At 41.2% G+C, this 16,750-nt stretch overlaps 1 protein-coding gene across 8 annotated transcripts in view; it reads right to left on the minus strand.

Moving 5' to 3' along the window:
- Positions 1–16,750, minus strand: part of ZFP64 (ZFP64 zinc finger protein) — a 114,373-nt gene that overhangs the window by 59,749 nt on the left and 37,874 nt on the right. For 5 of the 8 annotated variants that reach the window (XM_054467852.2, XM_063659482.1, XM_054467856.2 and 2 more), the window contains one exon: positions 12,439–14,586. The exons of the other annotated variants lie outside the window; for them this stretch is intronic. In XM_054467852.2, coding sequence (XP_054323827.1) covers positions 13,304–14,586 — 1,283 coding nt within the window. In that variant the 3' untranslated portion in view covers positions 12,439–13,303. Of the gene's footprint in view, positions 1–12,438; positions 14,587–16,750 lie in introns of those variants that run through there. 8 annotated transcript variants of the gene reach the window in all.

Below are 16,750 nucleotides of genomic sequence, written 5' to 3' on the forward strand. Positions count from 1 at the left end.
ATAGTCACCAAATACGTACAAAAATTGGTCATGTAAATGGCCATACAGAAAACTATTAAATTATAAGAAGACATACAAGCAGCCAACAAGCATATGAAAAAATGCTCAACATCCTAACCATGAGAGAAATGTAAATCAAAACCACAGATACCATCTCACACTAATCAGAGTGGCTACCATGAAAAAGTCAGAAAACTAAAGATATTCGCGAGGTCGAGGAGAAAAGGAAACATTTGTACACTGCTTGTGGGAATGTAACTTAGTTCGGCCACTGTGGAAAGCAGTTTGGAGATTTCTCAAAGAACTTAGAGCTACCACTCGACTCAGCAATCCCATTAATACAAATCATTCTACCAAGACACATGCACGCATACGTTCATCGCAGCACTATTCACAACAGCAACATGCAATCAACCTAGATGCCCATCAGTGGTGGACTGGATAAAGGAAATGTGGTACGTACAGCATGGAATACTTCACAGCCATAACAACATGAAATCATGGACTTTGCAGCAACACAGATGCAGCTGGAGGTCATTATCCTAAGTGAATTAATGCAGGAACAGAAAACTGAACACCACATGTTCTCACTTATAAGTGGGAGCTAAACATTGAGTACCCGTGGCCACAAAGATGGGAACAACAGACACTGCGGTCTACTTGAAGGTGGAGGGTGGGAGGAGGGTGAGGGTTGAAAAACTACTTATTGGGTACTATGGTCACTACATGGGTGACCAAACCATTTATACCCCAAATCCCAGTGACATGCAATTTACCCAGGTAAAAAACCTGCCCCCCATGACATGCAATTTACCCAGGTAAAAAACCTGCCCCCCATGACATGCAATTTACCCATGTAAAAAACCTGCCCCCCATGACATGCAATTTACCCAGGTAAAAAACCTGCCCCCCATGACATGCAATTTACCCAGGTAAAAAACCTGCCCCCCATGACATGCAATTTACCCATGTAAAAAACCTGCCCCCCATGACATGCAATTTACCCATGTAAAAAACCTGCCCCCCATGACATGCAATTTACCCAGGTAAAAAACCTGCCCCCCATGACATGCAATTTACCCAGGTAAAAAACCTGCCCCCCATGACATGCAATTTACCCATGTAAAAAACCTGCCCCCCATGACATGCAATTTACCCATGTAAAAAACCTGCCCCCCATGACATGCAATTTACCCATGTAAAAAACCTGCCCCCCATGACATGCAATTTACCCATGTAAAAAACCTGCCCCCCATGACATGCAATTTACCCAGGTAAAAAATCTGCACATATACCCCCTAAACCTAAAATAAAAGTTGAAAAAACAAAACAAAGAAAATGGCATAATGAGGGAGAAAAACATCTATTTTACAGGTCACATTTTCAGACCAAAACCCAATAACATCAGAAACCAAAAGCCAAAATATAGTTTCACAAATTGTAATACAGGCACACCTTGTTTGATTGTCCTTAGCTTTATTGTGCTTTGCAGGCCCTGAGGTTTTTTTTTTTTTTTTACAAATTGAAGTTTGTGGCAACCCCGCATCAAACAAGTCTTATGGGCACCATTTTTCCAACAGCGGGTGCTCACTTTGGGTCTCTGTGTCATATTTTGGTAGTTCTTACATTTCAAGCTTTTTATTATTATTATATCTGTTATGGTGATCTGTGATTGGTGATCTTTGGTATTACTGTTGTAATTGCTCCAGGGTGCCGTGAACCATGTCCATATAAGACGGCGAAGTTAATTGATAAATGTAGTGTGTGTTCTGGACTGCTCCACAGAACAGCTGTTCCCCATCTCTCTCCCTCTATTTGAGCCTCCCTATTCCCTGAGACCCAACAATGTTGAAATTAGGCCAATTAATAACCCTGCAATGGCCTCTAAGTGTTCAAGTGAAAGAAAGAGTCCCACGTCTCTCACTTTAAATCAAAAGCTAGACAAGGTTAAGCTTTGTGAGGAAGGTATGTTGAAAGCCAAGACAGGCTGAAAGCTGGGCCTTTTGCACCAGTTAGCCAAGTTGTGAATGCAAAGGAAAAGTTATGCAAAGAAATTAAAAGTGCTACTCCAGTGAACATATGAATGATAAGAAAGTGAAACAGCCTTATTGCTGATGTGAAGAATGTTTGAGTGGTCTGAATAGAAGATCAAACCAGCCACGACATTGTCTTCAGCCAAAGTCTAATCCAGAGCAAGGACCTAACTCCTTCAATTCTATGGAGACTGAGAGAAGTGAGGAAGCTGCAGAAGAAAATTGGAAGCTAGCAGAAGTTGGTTCAGGAGGTTTAAAGAAAGAAGCCATCTCCAGATCATAAAAGTGCAAAGTGAAGCAGTAGGAGCTGATGCAGAAGCTGCAGCAAGTTACCCAGAAGATCCAGCTAAGATCGTTGATGAAGAAGGCTACACTAAACAATAGATTTTTCAATGTAGATAAAATTGTCTCCTACTGGAAGAAGATGCCATCTAGGATGTTCATAGCTAGAGGGGAGAAGTCAATGTCTGGCTTCAAAGCTTCAAAGGATAGGCTGACTTTCTTGTTAGGGGCTAATGTAGCTGGTAACTTGAAGTTGAAGCCAGTGCTCATTTACCATTCCAAAAATCCTAAGGCCCTTAAGAATGATGCTAAATCTACTCTGTCTAGGCTCTAGAAATGGAACCATGAAGGCTGGATGACAGCACCTCTGTTTACAGCATGGTTTACTGAATATTTTAAGCCCCATGTTGAGACCTACTGCTCAGAAAATAGGTTCCTTCCACAATAGTACTGCTTATCGACAATGCACCTGGTCACCCAAGAGCTCTGATGGAGATGTGCAAGGAGACGAATGTTGTTTTCATGCCTGCTAACATAACCTCCATTCTGTATGTAGCCCATGGATGGGGGGGTAATTTCAACTTTGAAGTCTTATTATTGAAGTAATACATTTTGTAAGACTATAGCTGTGATAGTGATTCCTCTGATGCATCTGGGCAAAGTAAATTGGAAACCTTCTAAAAGGGATTCACTATTCATTTTTTTTTTTCACCAGAACATCAAGATGAAGGATTCACCATTCTAAATGACATGAAGATCATTCGTGATACTTGGTGGGAGGTCAAAATATCAACCTTAGCAGGAGTTTGTAAGAAGTTGATTCCAACCATCATAAATGAACTTGAGGGGGTTCAAGACGTCAGTGGAGGAAGTAACTGCAGAGATGGTAGAGATTGCAAGAGAACTAGAATTAGAAGTGGAACCTGAAGATGTGGCTGAATTGCTGCAATCTTATGAGAGAACTTGAATGGATGAGGAGTTGCTTCTTATGGCTGAGCAAAGGAAGTGGTTCCTTGAGATAGAATCTACTCCTGGTAAAGATGTTCTGAACATTGTGAAAACGACAACAAACAACTTAAAATATTACATAGCCTTAGTTGATTAAGCAGTGTCAGGGTTTGAGAGGATTGAGTCTAATTTTGAAAGTGGTCTTACTGTGAGTAGAATGATGTCCAACAGCATTGGATGCTGCAGAGAAATCTTTCATGAAAAGGAGATTTAATTATGTCTTTTGCAGCAACACAGACGAAACTGGAGGCTATTATTTTACATGAAATAACTCAGAAACAGAGAGTCAAACACTGCATGGTCTCACTTACAAGTGGGAGCTCAGTAATGTTTATACATGGGCATACAGTGTGGAATAGTAGACATTACAGACTCAGAAGGATGGGAGGGAGGTAAGGGATAATAAATTGCTTAATGGGCCTGGCGGGGTGGCTCACCCCTGGGATCCCAGCACTTTGGGAGGCCAAGGTGGGCGGATGACCTGAGGTCAGGAGTTCGAGACCAGTCTGGCCAACATGGTGAAACCCCATCTCTACTAAAAATACAAAAATTAGCTGGGCATGGTGGCACGTGCCTGTAATCCCGGCCACATGGGAGACTGAAGCAGAACTGCTTGAACTCGGGTGACAGAGGTTGCAGTGAGCCGAGATTACGCCATTGCACTCCAGCCTAGGCGACAGAGTGAGACTTCATCACACACACACACAGACACACACGCACACACACAAATTGCTTAATGGGTAAAATGTACATTATTTGGGTGATAGTTACATTAAAAGCCCAGATTTCACCTCTATGCAATATATCCATGTAACAAAACTGCATGCACTTGTATCCCTTAAATTTATACCAAAAAAGGCAAAAAAGAGGCCGGGTGCGGTGGCTCACACCTGTAATCCCAGCACTTTGGGAGGCCGAGGTGGGCTGATCACAAGGTTAGGAGTTTGAGACCAGCCTGACCAACATGGTGTAACCCTGTCTCTACTAAAAATACAAAAATTAGGTGGGTGTGGTGGGGCGCACCTGTAGTCCCAGCTACTCAGGAGGCTGAGACAGGAGAATTGCTTGAACCCAGGAGGCGGAGGTTGTAGTGAGCTGAGATCACGCCATTGCACTCCATCCTGGGCGACAGAGTGAGACTCCATCTCAAAAAAAAAAAAAAAAAAAAAAAAAAAAAAAGCAAAAAAGACGAAGAGTCCATTGATGTGGCAAACTTTGTTGTTGTCTTATTTTAAGAAATTACTACAGCTACCCCAGCCTTCAGCAACCACAACCCTGATCAGTCAGCAGCCATCAGCATTGAGGAAGACCCTTTATCAGCAAAATGACTGCAACTTGCTGAAGGCTCATATGATTGTCAGCATTTTTTTAGCAACATAGTATTTTTAAATTAAAGTATGTACTTTTTAAAGTCATAATGCTATTGTGCCCTTAATAGACTATAGTATGGTATAAACATAACTTTTATATGCACTGGGAAATTTAAAAATATGTGTGACTCACTTTATTGTGATATTTGCTTTATTGTGGTGGTCTGGAACCAGACTCACAATATCTCCGAAACATGCCTGTACTTGAAAAATAGGAAACATACCTTTATATAACCCCTGGATTCTGGCCCTATCCCCTTCAAAGCAACCAACTAACCATCCCTAAAACTGAAATAACAAAGTCTAGAAGTTTATGGAAAGAAGGGCATGTCATATAAAAGTTTATAGGGATGGATATAAGGACAAGTTTTGAATGATTTTGTAGGCAATAAAGATTACAGGATATCCTGTCACTTCCCAGTTCTGGATTATCTGCTTCTATAGAGGTTAGTGCTCTTCATTGTTTATTGTTTTTGAGCTATTTTACGACTTAGTTTTTTTTTGTTTTGTTTGTTTGTTTGTTTTTAGACACAGTCTCACTCTGTCACCAAGGCTAGAGTGCAGTGGCACATGATCACAGCTCACTGCAGCCTCAACCTCCCCAGCTGAAGTGGTCCTCTAATCTCAGCCTCTAGAGTAGCTGGGACTACAGGTGCACACCACCACAACCGGCCAATTTTTTTTTTTATTATTAATAGTATTTGTAGAGACAGGGTCTCCCCTATGCTGCTCAGGCTGGTCTGGAATCCTTGGGCTCATGTGATCCTTTTGCCTTGGCCTCCCAAAATGCTGAGATTATAGGCGTGAACCACCATGCCTGGCCATTTTATAACTTTGCAGGTTACAGAAATAGATAGTATTGCAAATAACTCATCCACAGGACTGCAAACAGATTTCGTTTGATGGAACACAGCTAATTACTACTCTGGAGATACTGACCAGTTTTGCATCTGTTGGTGAATTTATTTCAGCATTCCTGATTGCCTATGTAATCATGCATTTGTTAATCCTTCTTTGAGCCTGTTGTGATAGCTTACTGATTCCCCCTTTAATTAATGAATTAAATACTTGGCATGTGTTAATCTTATATTTGTATGACAGTCATGATTTTAACTTAAAAAATTATCTTTTAACACAGGTGAAGGCATAATGGAAAATATATAGCTTTAAATGTTTTTATTACTAAAGAGTAAGTGAACTTAATACATGAAATTAGAATAACAAAATAAAATGAAAGAAAAGCAGGGGAAATAATTATTAAAATAAAAGCTGAGACCAGGCATGGTGGCTCACACCTACAATCCCAGCACTTTGGGAGGCCAAGGTGGGCGGATCGCGAGGTCAAGAGATCAAGACCATCCTGGTCAACATGGTGAAACCCCGTCTCTACAAAAAATACAAAAAAATTAGCTGGGTGTGATAGCGTGCACCTGTAGTCCCAGCTATTCGGGAGGCTGAGGCAGGAGAATCGCTTGAATCCGAGAGGTGGAGGTTGCAGTGAGCTGAGATCGTGCCACTGCACTCCAACCTGGTGACAGCGAGACTCCGTCTCAAAAAAAAAAAAAAAAAAATGCTGAAAGCTGAAATGAATGAAATGGAGGAGGGGTAGAGAAATAAATAAAAGCAAAAGTGCTACTTTTACTTTAATACAAATGACTAAATAAGTAAACCCTTAGCATACTAAGTAGAAGACTAAAAATACAACAATAAAAAAAGAAACCCCAAAACCAGTAGTAACAAGAAAGGTGGTGGACCCCCAAATGCCAAAGATATTAAAATATTTTAAAAAGAAAGTTAAATGGAATCATAGGGCTACATAATTGAAAATTTAGAGCAGAGTAAATGATGTTTTTTCTTTTGCTAAATATAAACTACTAAAATTGATCCAGATAAGGTATACAACCTGAACAGATCAGTAATTACAGAAAATAATTGGGAAATTTGTTAAGAATGTTACAATGAAAAAGAGTATCAGCCAAGATAACAGAACAGATAATTTCTGAGATAGTCAAACTATTTCAGGTCACCGAAAAAGAAGAAAAGAGCTCCAGTTTATTTTTAGAGTTGCACAAGCTCCAATTTATTTTTAGAGTTGCATAAGAAACAAGCAAAAATCAGAGATAGCACTAAAAAAGAAAACTAGAGACCAGCTGCATGCATGTGTATACAGTCGTTGCCACTTATCAGCAGGGATCCATTCTGAGAAATAGGGTGTAGCCTATGGCTCCTAGGCTAGAAATCCATACAGCACGTGAACGTGCTGAGTACTGTAGGTAATGGAAACACAATGGTAAGTACTTGTCTATCTAAATATAACTAAACATAGAAAAGGTACTGTAGCCCAGGCGTGGTGGCTCATGCCTGTAATCCCAGCAGTTTGGGAGGCTGAGGTGGGTGGATCACTTGAGCCCAGGAGTTCGAGACCAGCCTGGGCAGCATGGCAACACCCCATCTCTACAAAAAATACATGGTGGTACATGCCTGTGGTCCCAGCTACTTGGGAGGCTGAGGTGGGAGGATCACCTGAGCCTGGGGAGGTTGAGGCTGCAGTGAGCTGTGATTGTGCCACTGCACTCCAGCCTGGGTGACAGACAGAGTAAGACCCTGTCTCAAAAACAAAACAAAACAAAAGTACAATAAAAATATCGTATAAAAGATAAAAAATATGGTACACCTGTTTAGGACACTTATCATGAATGGAGCTTGCAGGACTGGAAGTTGCTCTGGGTGAGTCAGTGAGTGAGTGGTGAGTGAATGTGAAGACCTAGGACGTGACTGTGTACTACTGCAGACCTTATAAACACTGTACACTTAGACTACTCTAAATTTATTTAAAAAGTCTTTCTTCAGTAGTAAATTAAGTATAGCATATTTTAACCTTTTTACTTTATACATGTATTAATTGTAGATTTTGACTCATCAAAATCTTTTGTAACACTTGGCGTAAAACACAAGCGTTGTACAACCATACAAAAATATTCTTTCTTTATATCCTTATTTTATAAGCCTTTTCTATTTTAATTTTTTTTAACTTTTTCAAATTAAAAACAAAACAAAACAAAACTAAGACACAAACATGGACATTAGCCTTAGCCTAGGCAGGGTTCAGATCATCAAGATGTCAGTAGGCAATAGGAATTTTTCAGCTCCATTATTATTACGAGATCGAGATCACCATTGTAACATGGAGTCTGTCGTTGGTCAAAATGCCGTTATGCAGCACACGACTAGAGTTGTAAAACTTCCAGACAAGATATTAGAAAACGAAATCCAGCAGTGCTTTGGAAGAATAATCCAACATGACCAAGAGGATTTGTTCCAGGAAGGCAAGGTGACTTAACATACCAGGCTATATGCTACACAAATGCACTGTGTCAACATATTTAAGTGCAAAACCCAAATACTTACGGCTAACAATTTTAAGAAGATACTTGATAAAATTCAGCAAGCTACCCTGATAAGTGAAATTGCATCAGTATTTTATATGAACTTATCAAAAGAATGACTATGAAAATATTATGTCTCCACTCAAAAACCTTTATTTAACTCCATTGTAAACATTATTCAGTCAAATTATGTAGTCTATTTTCATTATATAAGGTCTATGTTTCTTTTTTTTTGAGATGGAGTCACACTCTGTCACCCAGGCTGGAGTGCAGTGGCGCAATTTTGGCTCACTGCAGCCTCCACCTCCCGGGTTCAAGGAATTTCACTGTAAGTGAAAACTGGAGCAGAAGAAAATTACCTAAGTATTATAAAAACCATTATCCAAAGGAGTGGTGTATATTACGTTGGAAAATTCTAAAGTTAGAATTAGGGACACAGCAAGGATGCCAGCTATATCAGCATTGTTTGGAGGTTCTGGCTAAAGCAACAGGACAAAAAACCAAAATAAGTAGTAAAAATATTCTAAGAAATACCATTCATTACTGAGAATTTTTCTTTAATATAGACAAATATACCCTATTTTGGCTTTTCTTGATGTTTGCAACAAATGCAAAAATTCCTATTCACAATTATGATAAAATTATGGAATAATAAGAAAACACAGGACCGGGCACGGGACTCATACCTGTAATCCCAGCATTTTGGGAGGCCAAGGCAGGCGGATCACTTGAGGCCGGGAGTGCAAGACCAGCCTGGCCCACATGGCGAAAACCCATCTCTACTAAAAATACACACAAAAAAATTAGCCAGGCATGGTGGCAGGCGCATGTAATCCCAGCTACTCAAGAGGCTGAAGTGGGAGAATCGCTTGGACCCAGGAGGTGGAGGCTGCAGTGAGCCAAAATTGCGCCACTGCATTCCAGTCTGGGTGACAGAGCGAGACTCCATCTCAAAAAAAAAGAAACACAGACATTATATAATAAAAATATACTACATAATTTGACTGAATAATGTTTACAATAGGAGCTAAATAAAGGTTTTTGGGTGGAAGACTTAATATTTTCATAGTCATGCTTTCGATAAGTTCATATAAAATACTGATGCAATTTCAATAAAAATCTCCAAAAGGTTTTCTTTTTCGGTGGGGGTGGTTTAGGTACTGGGTGAAATAACAGTTCCTTTGGAAGAATACATATCTAAGAATTGCTAAGAACATTTTGGAAAATAATAGCTGGGGGAAGCTTTGTAAGTCTAAAAGATTACGCTTACCTTAATGCTAGTATAATCAAATATGTGATGTTGGCAAGCCAGATCTTCTTCTGGAATCTCAGATCTCTAATCTTCCAGAATAAAGAAGTTCTAGAAGTATATTTGTGAACTTTGTCTACACGATGGGTTAAATTAGGATTTCAGTTTTCAGGAAAATAATATTTAACAAATGGTCCTGGCATAAGCGGACAGTCAAACCTGTTCATCATAACATATAAATATGAGTTCTGGGCAAGAGCTGTGATCCCAGCATTCTGGGAGGCTGAGGTGGACAGATCACTGGAGGCCAGGAGTTCGAGACCAGCATGGCCATCATGGCAAAATCTCGTCTCTACTAAAAATACAAAAATTAGCCAGGCATGGTGGCACATGCCTGTGATCCCAGCTACTTGGGAGGCTGAGGCAGGAGCATCACCTGAGCTTGGGAGGCAGAGCGGGTAGTGAGCTGAGATCGTGCCACTGCACTCCAGGCTGGGCGACAGCCAGACTCTGTCTCAAAACAAGAAAAAAAAAAAAAAAAAAAGAATTCTGGCTGCAGCAAGCAGCCATTGAAAAACAAACAAGCAAGCAATAAAAGCACTAAAGGGAAAACCAATTTAATCTCAGGAGAAGGATGGACGTTCTTAGAAAATACAGGTGCCACAAATGAAGCGACAGAAGAATCTAACTACAGAAAAAGACAGTCATTTTTATATGGTGACAGCCCCACAAGTAAAGTCAAAAGACAATGACAGGAGGGGAAGAAACTCAGCAATGTGTGACTGATGTCGGGTTAATGTCCCCAACTTCCCAACAACCAAAAGGAGGGAGTAAGAGTTCTAATTTCATAGAAGAGAGAAGCACACATGGTCAACCAGCCCTATGCAGAGATGTTTCAGAAAACGCAGACCACAGCACCAGCTAGGGGAGTGCATAAAGGCCAGATAACCATTTTCATGCAGCTGATTGATAAAACTTCCAAAGGTAGTTGAGCCCACAACAGGGATGAGACTATCATTGTGAAAATTAATCCATATTTATGCAAGTACAAACTATGGAAACTCCGTGAAACTTACTCTTTTGAATCTACTTACAGGGGAAAAAAAAAAAAAAAGAGCTGAATATGAGAGTTTACTGGGGCAGTTGTAATGGCAAAAATATTCCCCAAACAACCTGAATAATCATAACAGCAAGATGACGGACTAAAGCCTGGCATGTCTGTAACACTTGTTTAAAAAAACTAGGTCTAGTTGTGTTGACCCACAGGACTGTCAATAAATGGAATAATCAAAGCAAGTTGCAGAGAAATGTACAGAATATGTTACAATTACTATAGAACTAGGAAAAACCTTTTCTATGTTATCTTTTGAGTCTACCTATATTGGTAAGAACACAGAGCACCTAACATTACTTACCTTGGGTGGGGTGAGAATACGGAGGGGCTGGAAGTTGTAGGCTTGGTGTTTGTACAATTCTGTGTATAATTTATTCCAAAGAATAAGTTTTACTGTTGTAGTTTGTAAAAAGACAAAACAACCAACAAATCAAATATGCATGTGTATACATCTCTATGCATGCATGTGTATGTATGTATGTGTATGTATATATATATAGAAGGCAGCTGGTAGATAGAGATCTAAGGATACAAAAGGAAATATAGAATGTAAAAAATATTATGCTTAATTAAACTACAACTTTATAACTGGAGTAGAAAACATATATACGTAAGCATAAAAAAAGATTGATAAGGGCCAGGCACGGTGGCTCACGCCTGTAATCTCAGCACTTTGGGAGGCCGAGGTGGGTGGATCACAACGTCAGGAGATCAAGACCATCCTGGCTACGGTGAAACCCTGTCTCTACTAAAAATACAAAAAATTAGCCAGACTTGGTGGCGGGTGCCTATAGTCCCAGCTACTCAGGAGGCTGAGGCAGGAGAATGGTTTGAACCCAGGAGGTGGAGCTTGTAGTGAGCCGAGATTGGGCCACTGCACTCCAGCCTGGGTGACAGAGCGAGACTCCGTCTCAAAAAAAAAAAAAAGATTGATAGGAAGTCCATCAAAATGGTTACAATCTGTATAGTTTATATCTGGACAGTAAGATTATTAGTAACTTCTATTTTTTTCCTAGTAATATTCTGTTTTTCATATTTTCTATCTTGAATACACATTATAATCAGGAAAAGATCCTTTACAGTTGAAAAAAGTGGGAAAAAAGAAAGATGTAGAAAATAGGACCATGACAATGGAAGTTTCCCAGCTGAAATTCAAAAGCAGAACAGTTTTTCTAAAGGGCTGTAAGCAGTAAGTTTAAAGTGACAAAATTATTTAAATCACTAACATTGTACACTGCAAGCCTTTTCTGTTTCTTACCAAAAACCATAGTTAATAACTCACTATTATCATTGATGATAGGAAAATAAAGAAATTATGGCAAATATAATATAGCAAGTCCTCAAAATTGTGTTCAACTATTACGGATCAAAGAAAGAAGAATAAAAGTGGTAAAAATGTATCTAAGTATTCTCATAATATTCTAAATATGCTTCTGTCCTAAGAGTAACCTCCCCTCCTCACCAATCCTTGCTGACAGCAGAAATGAGTGCTATTACAACCTTAGAGAATGGCTTAAGGTACAAATATAGGTGATTCTAGCTTGCTCTCTGGCACCACCTACTGATCAAACAGCATTTCAATGTAAAACAACACAATTTGAATTTTCCTCTTTTCAATACAACCTACGCTTTGGAAAAAATCTAGGTACTCTCTCAGTCCACTCATCTGGATTCTGCACAGATATTAACATCTCAAAAAATGGTATTCTAGAAAATTCTGTCTTGTTAGTAGGAACTTTGATCATTTTTGCGTCTAAACAGAAATGCCAGGATCGTCAGTCTGAAGTTTCAAAATGAAAACGACAGTGGGATGGATCACTTTATCACTTTAGGTACCACATCTATTTAATGTGACTGTGGAGAAGGTAAGATGATTGTGTGACGTTTATGAGAGGACTAAAAACCTTTGCTGCTTCAGGTTGTTTTTGACTAATGACTCACGCCCCCATCATTCCCAAATCCCACCTTGGTTCTAAAGAATCATTAACATTCAGTATATTTTAATCAGATATCAATTTATTAGGGAACCATTCATTTTCTGCTCATTAGCACTAAACATTTTTTTTTGGGTCAAGTATCCATGTCACATTATGTAGAAAATGGTCCTTCATGCTAACAGACTTACGTGTATAAAACATGAACACCCCCAAACTCTGGGGAGTATTCCAGAATGGGGCAAAAGAGAGGCTGGGAAGTACCATTTACTACACAAATGTAATAAGATGGACAAAAACCTTTATTAGAGTTGGAAAATCAAGTTGGAAACGAACACATATATTCACTACTTAATGCATTTAATTCCAACCCCTCACTGGAATCATCTTGGTAACATTTAAGATTCTACGACAGTTATAATGCGACGATTCAGAGGTGGTCTCAAAGTTGTTACAGTGTTAAAAAAATTATAGTAAGCAGTATAAAATTACAATTTATTATGGGGCCAGGGGGATTCACAACCATCCTTAAAAACATTAAGAGCAAACCACGGCCAGGCATGGTGGCTCACACCTGTAATCCCAGCACTTTGGGAGGCTGAGGTGGGCAGATCACTTGAGGTCAGGAGTTCAACATGATGAAACCCCGTCTCTAGTAAATATACAAAAATTAGCCAGTCATGATGTCATACACCTGTGGTCCCAGCTACTCCGGAGGCTGAGGCACGAGAATCGCTTGAACCTGGGAGGCGGACGTTGCAGTGAGCCAAGATCGTGCCACTGCACTCCAGCCTGGGAAACACAGCGAGACTCCCTCTCAAAAACAAAACAAAACAAAGAAAACATTAAGAGCAAACCTTTTAGAGAATTCTACTTATGATTTCTTTTTCTCAATTCCTTTCCCCCACTCCTTTTGTTTTTTAAGCACTAATCTGGAATGGAGTCGGCGGGACAGAGCAAAGCTGGATGGGCTGCCCCTTGAATGATGGAGTAGGTCTGCTTGGGAAGTTCTTGCTGGGAAGAGGAGGAGAAGACCGGTGGCGCTGTGGTGGCCACTGCGATGTTCTGGCCTCCATCGCTCACCACTGTCACTTCTGCTGTCCCCTCCTGAATCAAGGCGTTTAGGCCTTCAAAGTCAGTGCAAGTAATACCCGAACTGGTAATGAAAGTCTGATTGCCAGAGCCTTCCTGGGGGCCACCTGGGGCCGTGGGGATGAGAGTCTGGTGCAGAGTGGCTCCGTCCGTCTGGTCGTGAGTGGTCAGCAGGACAGCCGGCTGGGTCATTCCGCCCGCCTCGCTCGGACACCGCGAGGACTGAGGGGGGGCGATCAGACTGACCTGGCGCAGGATCTGCAGCCGGCTGTTCCCTGGGAGTTCCTCTGGGTTCTGGGCCACCAAGGCAGGCGGGACGATGTTCACTGCAGCGGCGGCAGCCTGGACGATGGTGTTCGCCTGGGGCACCTGATGCCCAACGATGATTTTGACTCTTCCCTCGCTGAACTGGGGCATTTGGCTGGGCTGGAGGGGCACCTGGAGGTGTCCCACAGTGAGGGGCGTGGCGGGCTGCTTGCTGGGGTCGATCTGAAACTGCAGGACGGTCACGTCCGAGTTCTTACTCTCATTGTACTCACTGTGCTGTCTCTTGTGGCTGCGGAGCGAGTCCTCCCGCATGAAGGAGGCATCGCATATATCGCAGTGGAAAGTCTTCTTGGCATCCAGCTTGGCCACCTGCCGGCTGCTCTGCCTGCCCGTGTCCTTCCTCTCCAGAGCCTCAGTCTTAACCATGTCCCCATGGAACTTCTTCATGTGCTTGCTCAGGTTGCTGGGCTGTTTGGTGTCGAAGCTGCAGTAGTTGCACTTGAAAGGGCGGTCGGTGCAGTGGATGCGCTCATGGATGCGCAGGGCGGCCTTGCTGGAGCAGGAGTAGCTGCATTCCGAGCACTTCTCAGGATGCTCCGACTGGTGCACGCGGCTGTGCTTCCGGAGGGTGGCTTTGCTGTCACCCAGGAAGTCGCAATGCGGACACTTGAAGTTATTCCCGCTGTGCTTGATACGGATGTGCGACTTGAGGTTCCCCTTCATGGTGCAGCGGACATTGCAGAACTCGCACTTGAAAGGCTTCTCCCCCGAGTGCACCCGCATGTGCCTTTTCAAGTCCGAGCTGATTTTGAACTTGGCGCTACAGAGCCAGCACTGGAAGGGGGCGTCCCCTGTCAACACAAGGTGAGTTTCGATAAGAACAGGCAGGCAACAACCACAGCGGATCCCCCCGAAGCACACACCAGAAAATCGCTTATACAAGGTGGGTGGGTGCAGACCTCCTAACTGCAGCTTCTAGCAGCCCCCTGGGAGTGGGGGAAGAGGGGTAGGGCGTCTTTTTCTTTCCCCGGACCCAAACCACCACCACCGGTATCAAACCCAGAAGAAAAATGGGAGATCGAAAAGAGCAATTTAATTGTCCCAGATAAAATAAGATTTACAAGTATACTTGTTATATTCTTTAAAACACTCAAACTATCTTTCATACAGTTAATGTGCCCACTCTGCTAGTTAATGGTTCACAGTTGAAGACTTTTGCACAACCCGTTGATTTTGATTGAGTTACATGTTGTAACAGATTCAACAATATATTTTCGAATGGGTCAGCTCCGTGCTGCATTCATTGGAGTATGGTTTTACAATGACTGAAACACCCAGCTTATATTTCATGCAGATCTTTATTAATAAAGATGTTTCTTGCACAAAATTTATTTATCCCATATTGCCAGCTGCGTTCTTTACTTGTGAAGTTACAAAATCCAGCTGCTTGATTTTTTTTAAAAAAAATTCATATTCGCTGAAAGATGAGCAAGGCAAGTGAAATTGCAAACATCTGATTGGATACCATATTCCAAATTTACTTCCTCAATGAATGCCAAGTCCAAATTATCTGAGGCAATGACAATTCAAGCAAATTGGCGACCCCTCATTTCAACATTGTTTAAGTTAAGCAAAATAGCAGCTAATATTCTTCAATGGCTTCCGGGATGGCAGGCGCTATGCTGAACACTCCACAAGCATGGTCTCACTTGATGCTGGGAAGATTGCCCTGTGGTGGGTGCTATTATTAATATTGTTTTTTTAACACAGTTACACAGAGGAGAAGGCTGAGACCCAGACAGACTACATAACTTGTTCTTGGTCGCCCCGTAGTACAAAGAAGGGCTTGGATTCCAATCCAGGCTGACTCCGCAACTGGTATCTTTAGATGCTATGTAATTATCTGTGCATATAACTGATGTTTGCTTTCTTAGGCCATAAACCCACAAGACTGGGATGGTGTTCCAGCTTTTTGACATAGGATCTGCTACTTCACCATGAGCTGCTTAATGAATGCAAACAAAGATGGCAGGAGGCAACTGAACAAGCTTCTAGAACACTGAGAGGCCTAAACCTAAACTTAAAAAAATGCTTTGTATGACTGAATACCACCAAGATCATGCATACTAAACTCCAGAACAAGGAAGAGTAAGCTACAGCCTATGGGCTAGATCCTGCCCACAGCCTGTTTCTATAAATAAAGTTTTACTGAAACACAGCCATGCATATTTGTTTACATATGGTTACTTGCCTGCCGTAATGGTAGGGGTGAGTATTTGTGATAGATACTGCATGGCCCACAAAGCCTAAAATATTTACTATCTGGCCCTTTTCAGAAAAAGGGCCTTTTGCTGCCTGAGAATGTTGTTCTTAACCTTTTTTATGCCATTACCCCTTTTTGGCAGTTTAGTGAAGTCCATGGAACTCTTCTTGGATAATGTTTTAAATGTACCCAATAAACTAAAATAAAAACCAATAGGAATATAAAAGAAACGAATTATATTAAAATAGTTATTAAAGAGAAAAAATTGTGATATGCCAATGTGTGTGTTTCATTAATGCATTCAAGAATCAGACCTAGAGGCAGGTCTAGTAACTACAGTCATTTCTAAATAGAGTGTAAAAGATATTTTGCTCTATCTGCAGCAATCATCATGAAAAGATTTTTGATTTCCGCTGGCGACAACTTCACATGCACTGTTATCAGATTGGTTGCCTGTTTTCATAATTGAAGGACATGTCAAATTTTAATACAGGCTAGTGAAAATGAAGACGTCTTTTTTTTCCCCACCCCCATCCAAGGACCTCCCTCCCAAGTCTACTCATGGATTTCTCAGGGGCAGACATCTGTAGACTCAAAGTCAAAATCCTTGCTCCAGAATGTTTTACTAGGTTTCCCAGTTACATCCCTGCCAAAATTACAGGGACAGTCTTTTTTCACTTTTTTTTTAGCAATCTGCAGAGGTGAGACCCAGAAAATCCAGAAAACCAAATCTCGCAGCTAAGTTGCAGAGC

This window comes from Pongo pygmaeus, chromosome 21 (genome assembly GCF_028885625.2).
Source record: "Pongo pygmaeus isolate AG05252 chromosome 21, NHGRI_mPonPyg2-v2.0_pri, whole genome shotgun sequence".
NCBI lineage: Eukaryota > Metazoa > Chordata > Mammalia > Primates > Hominidae > Pongo > Pongo pygmaeus.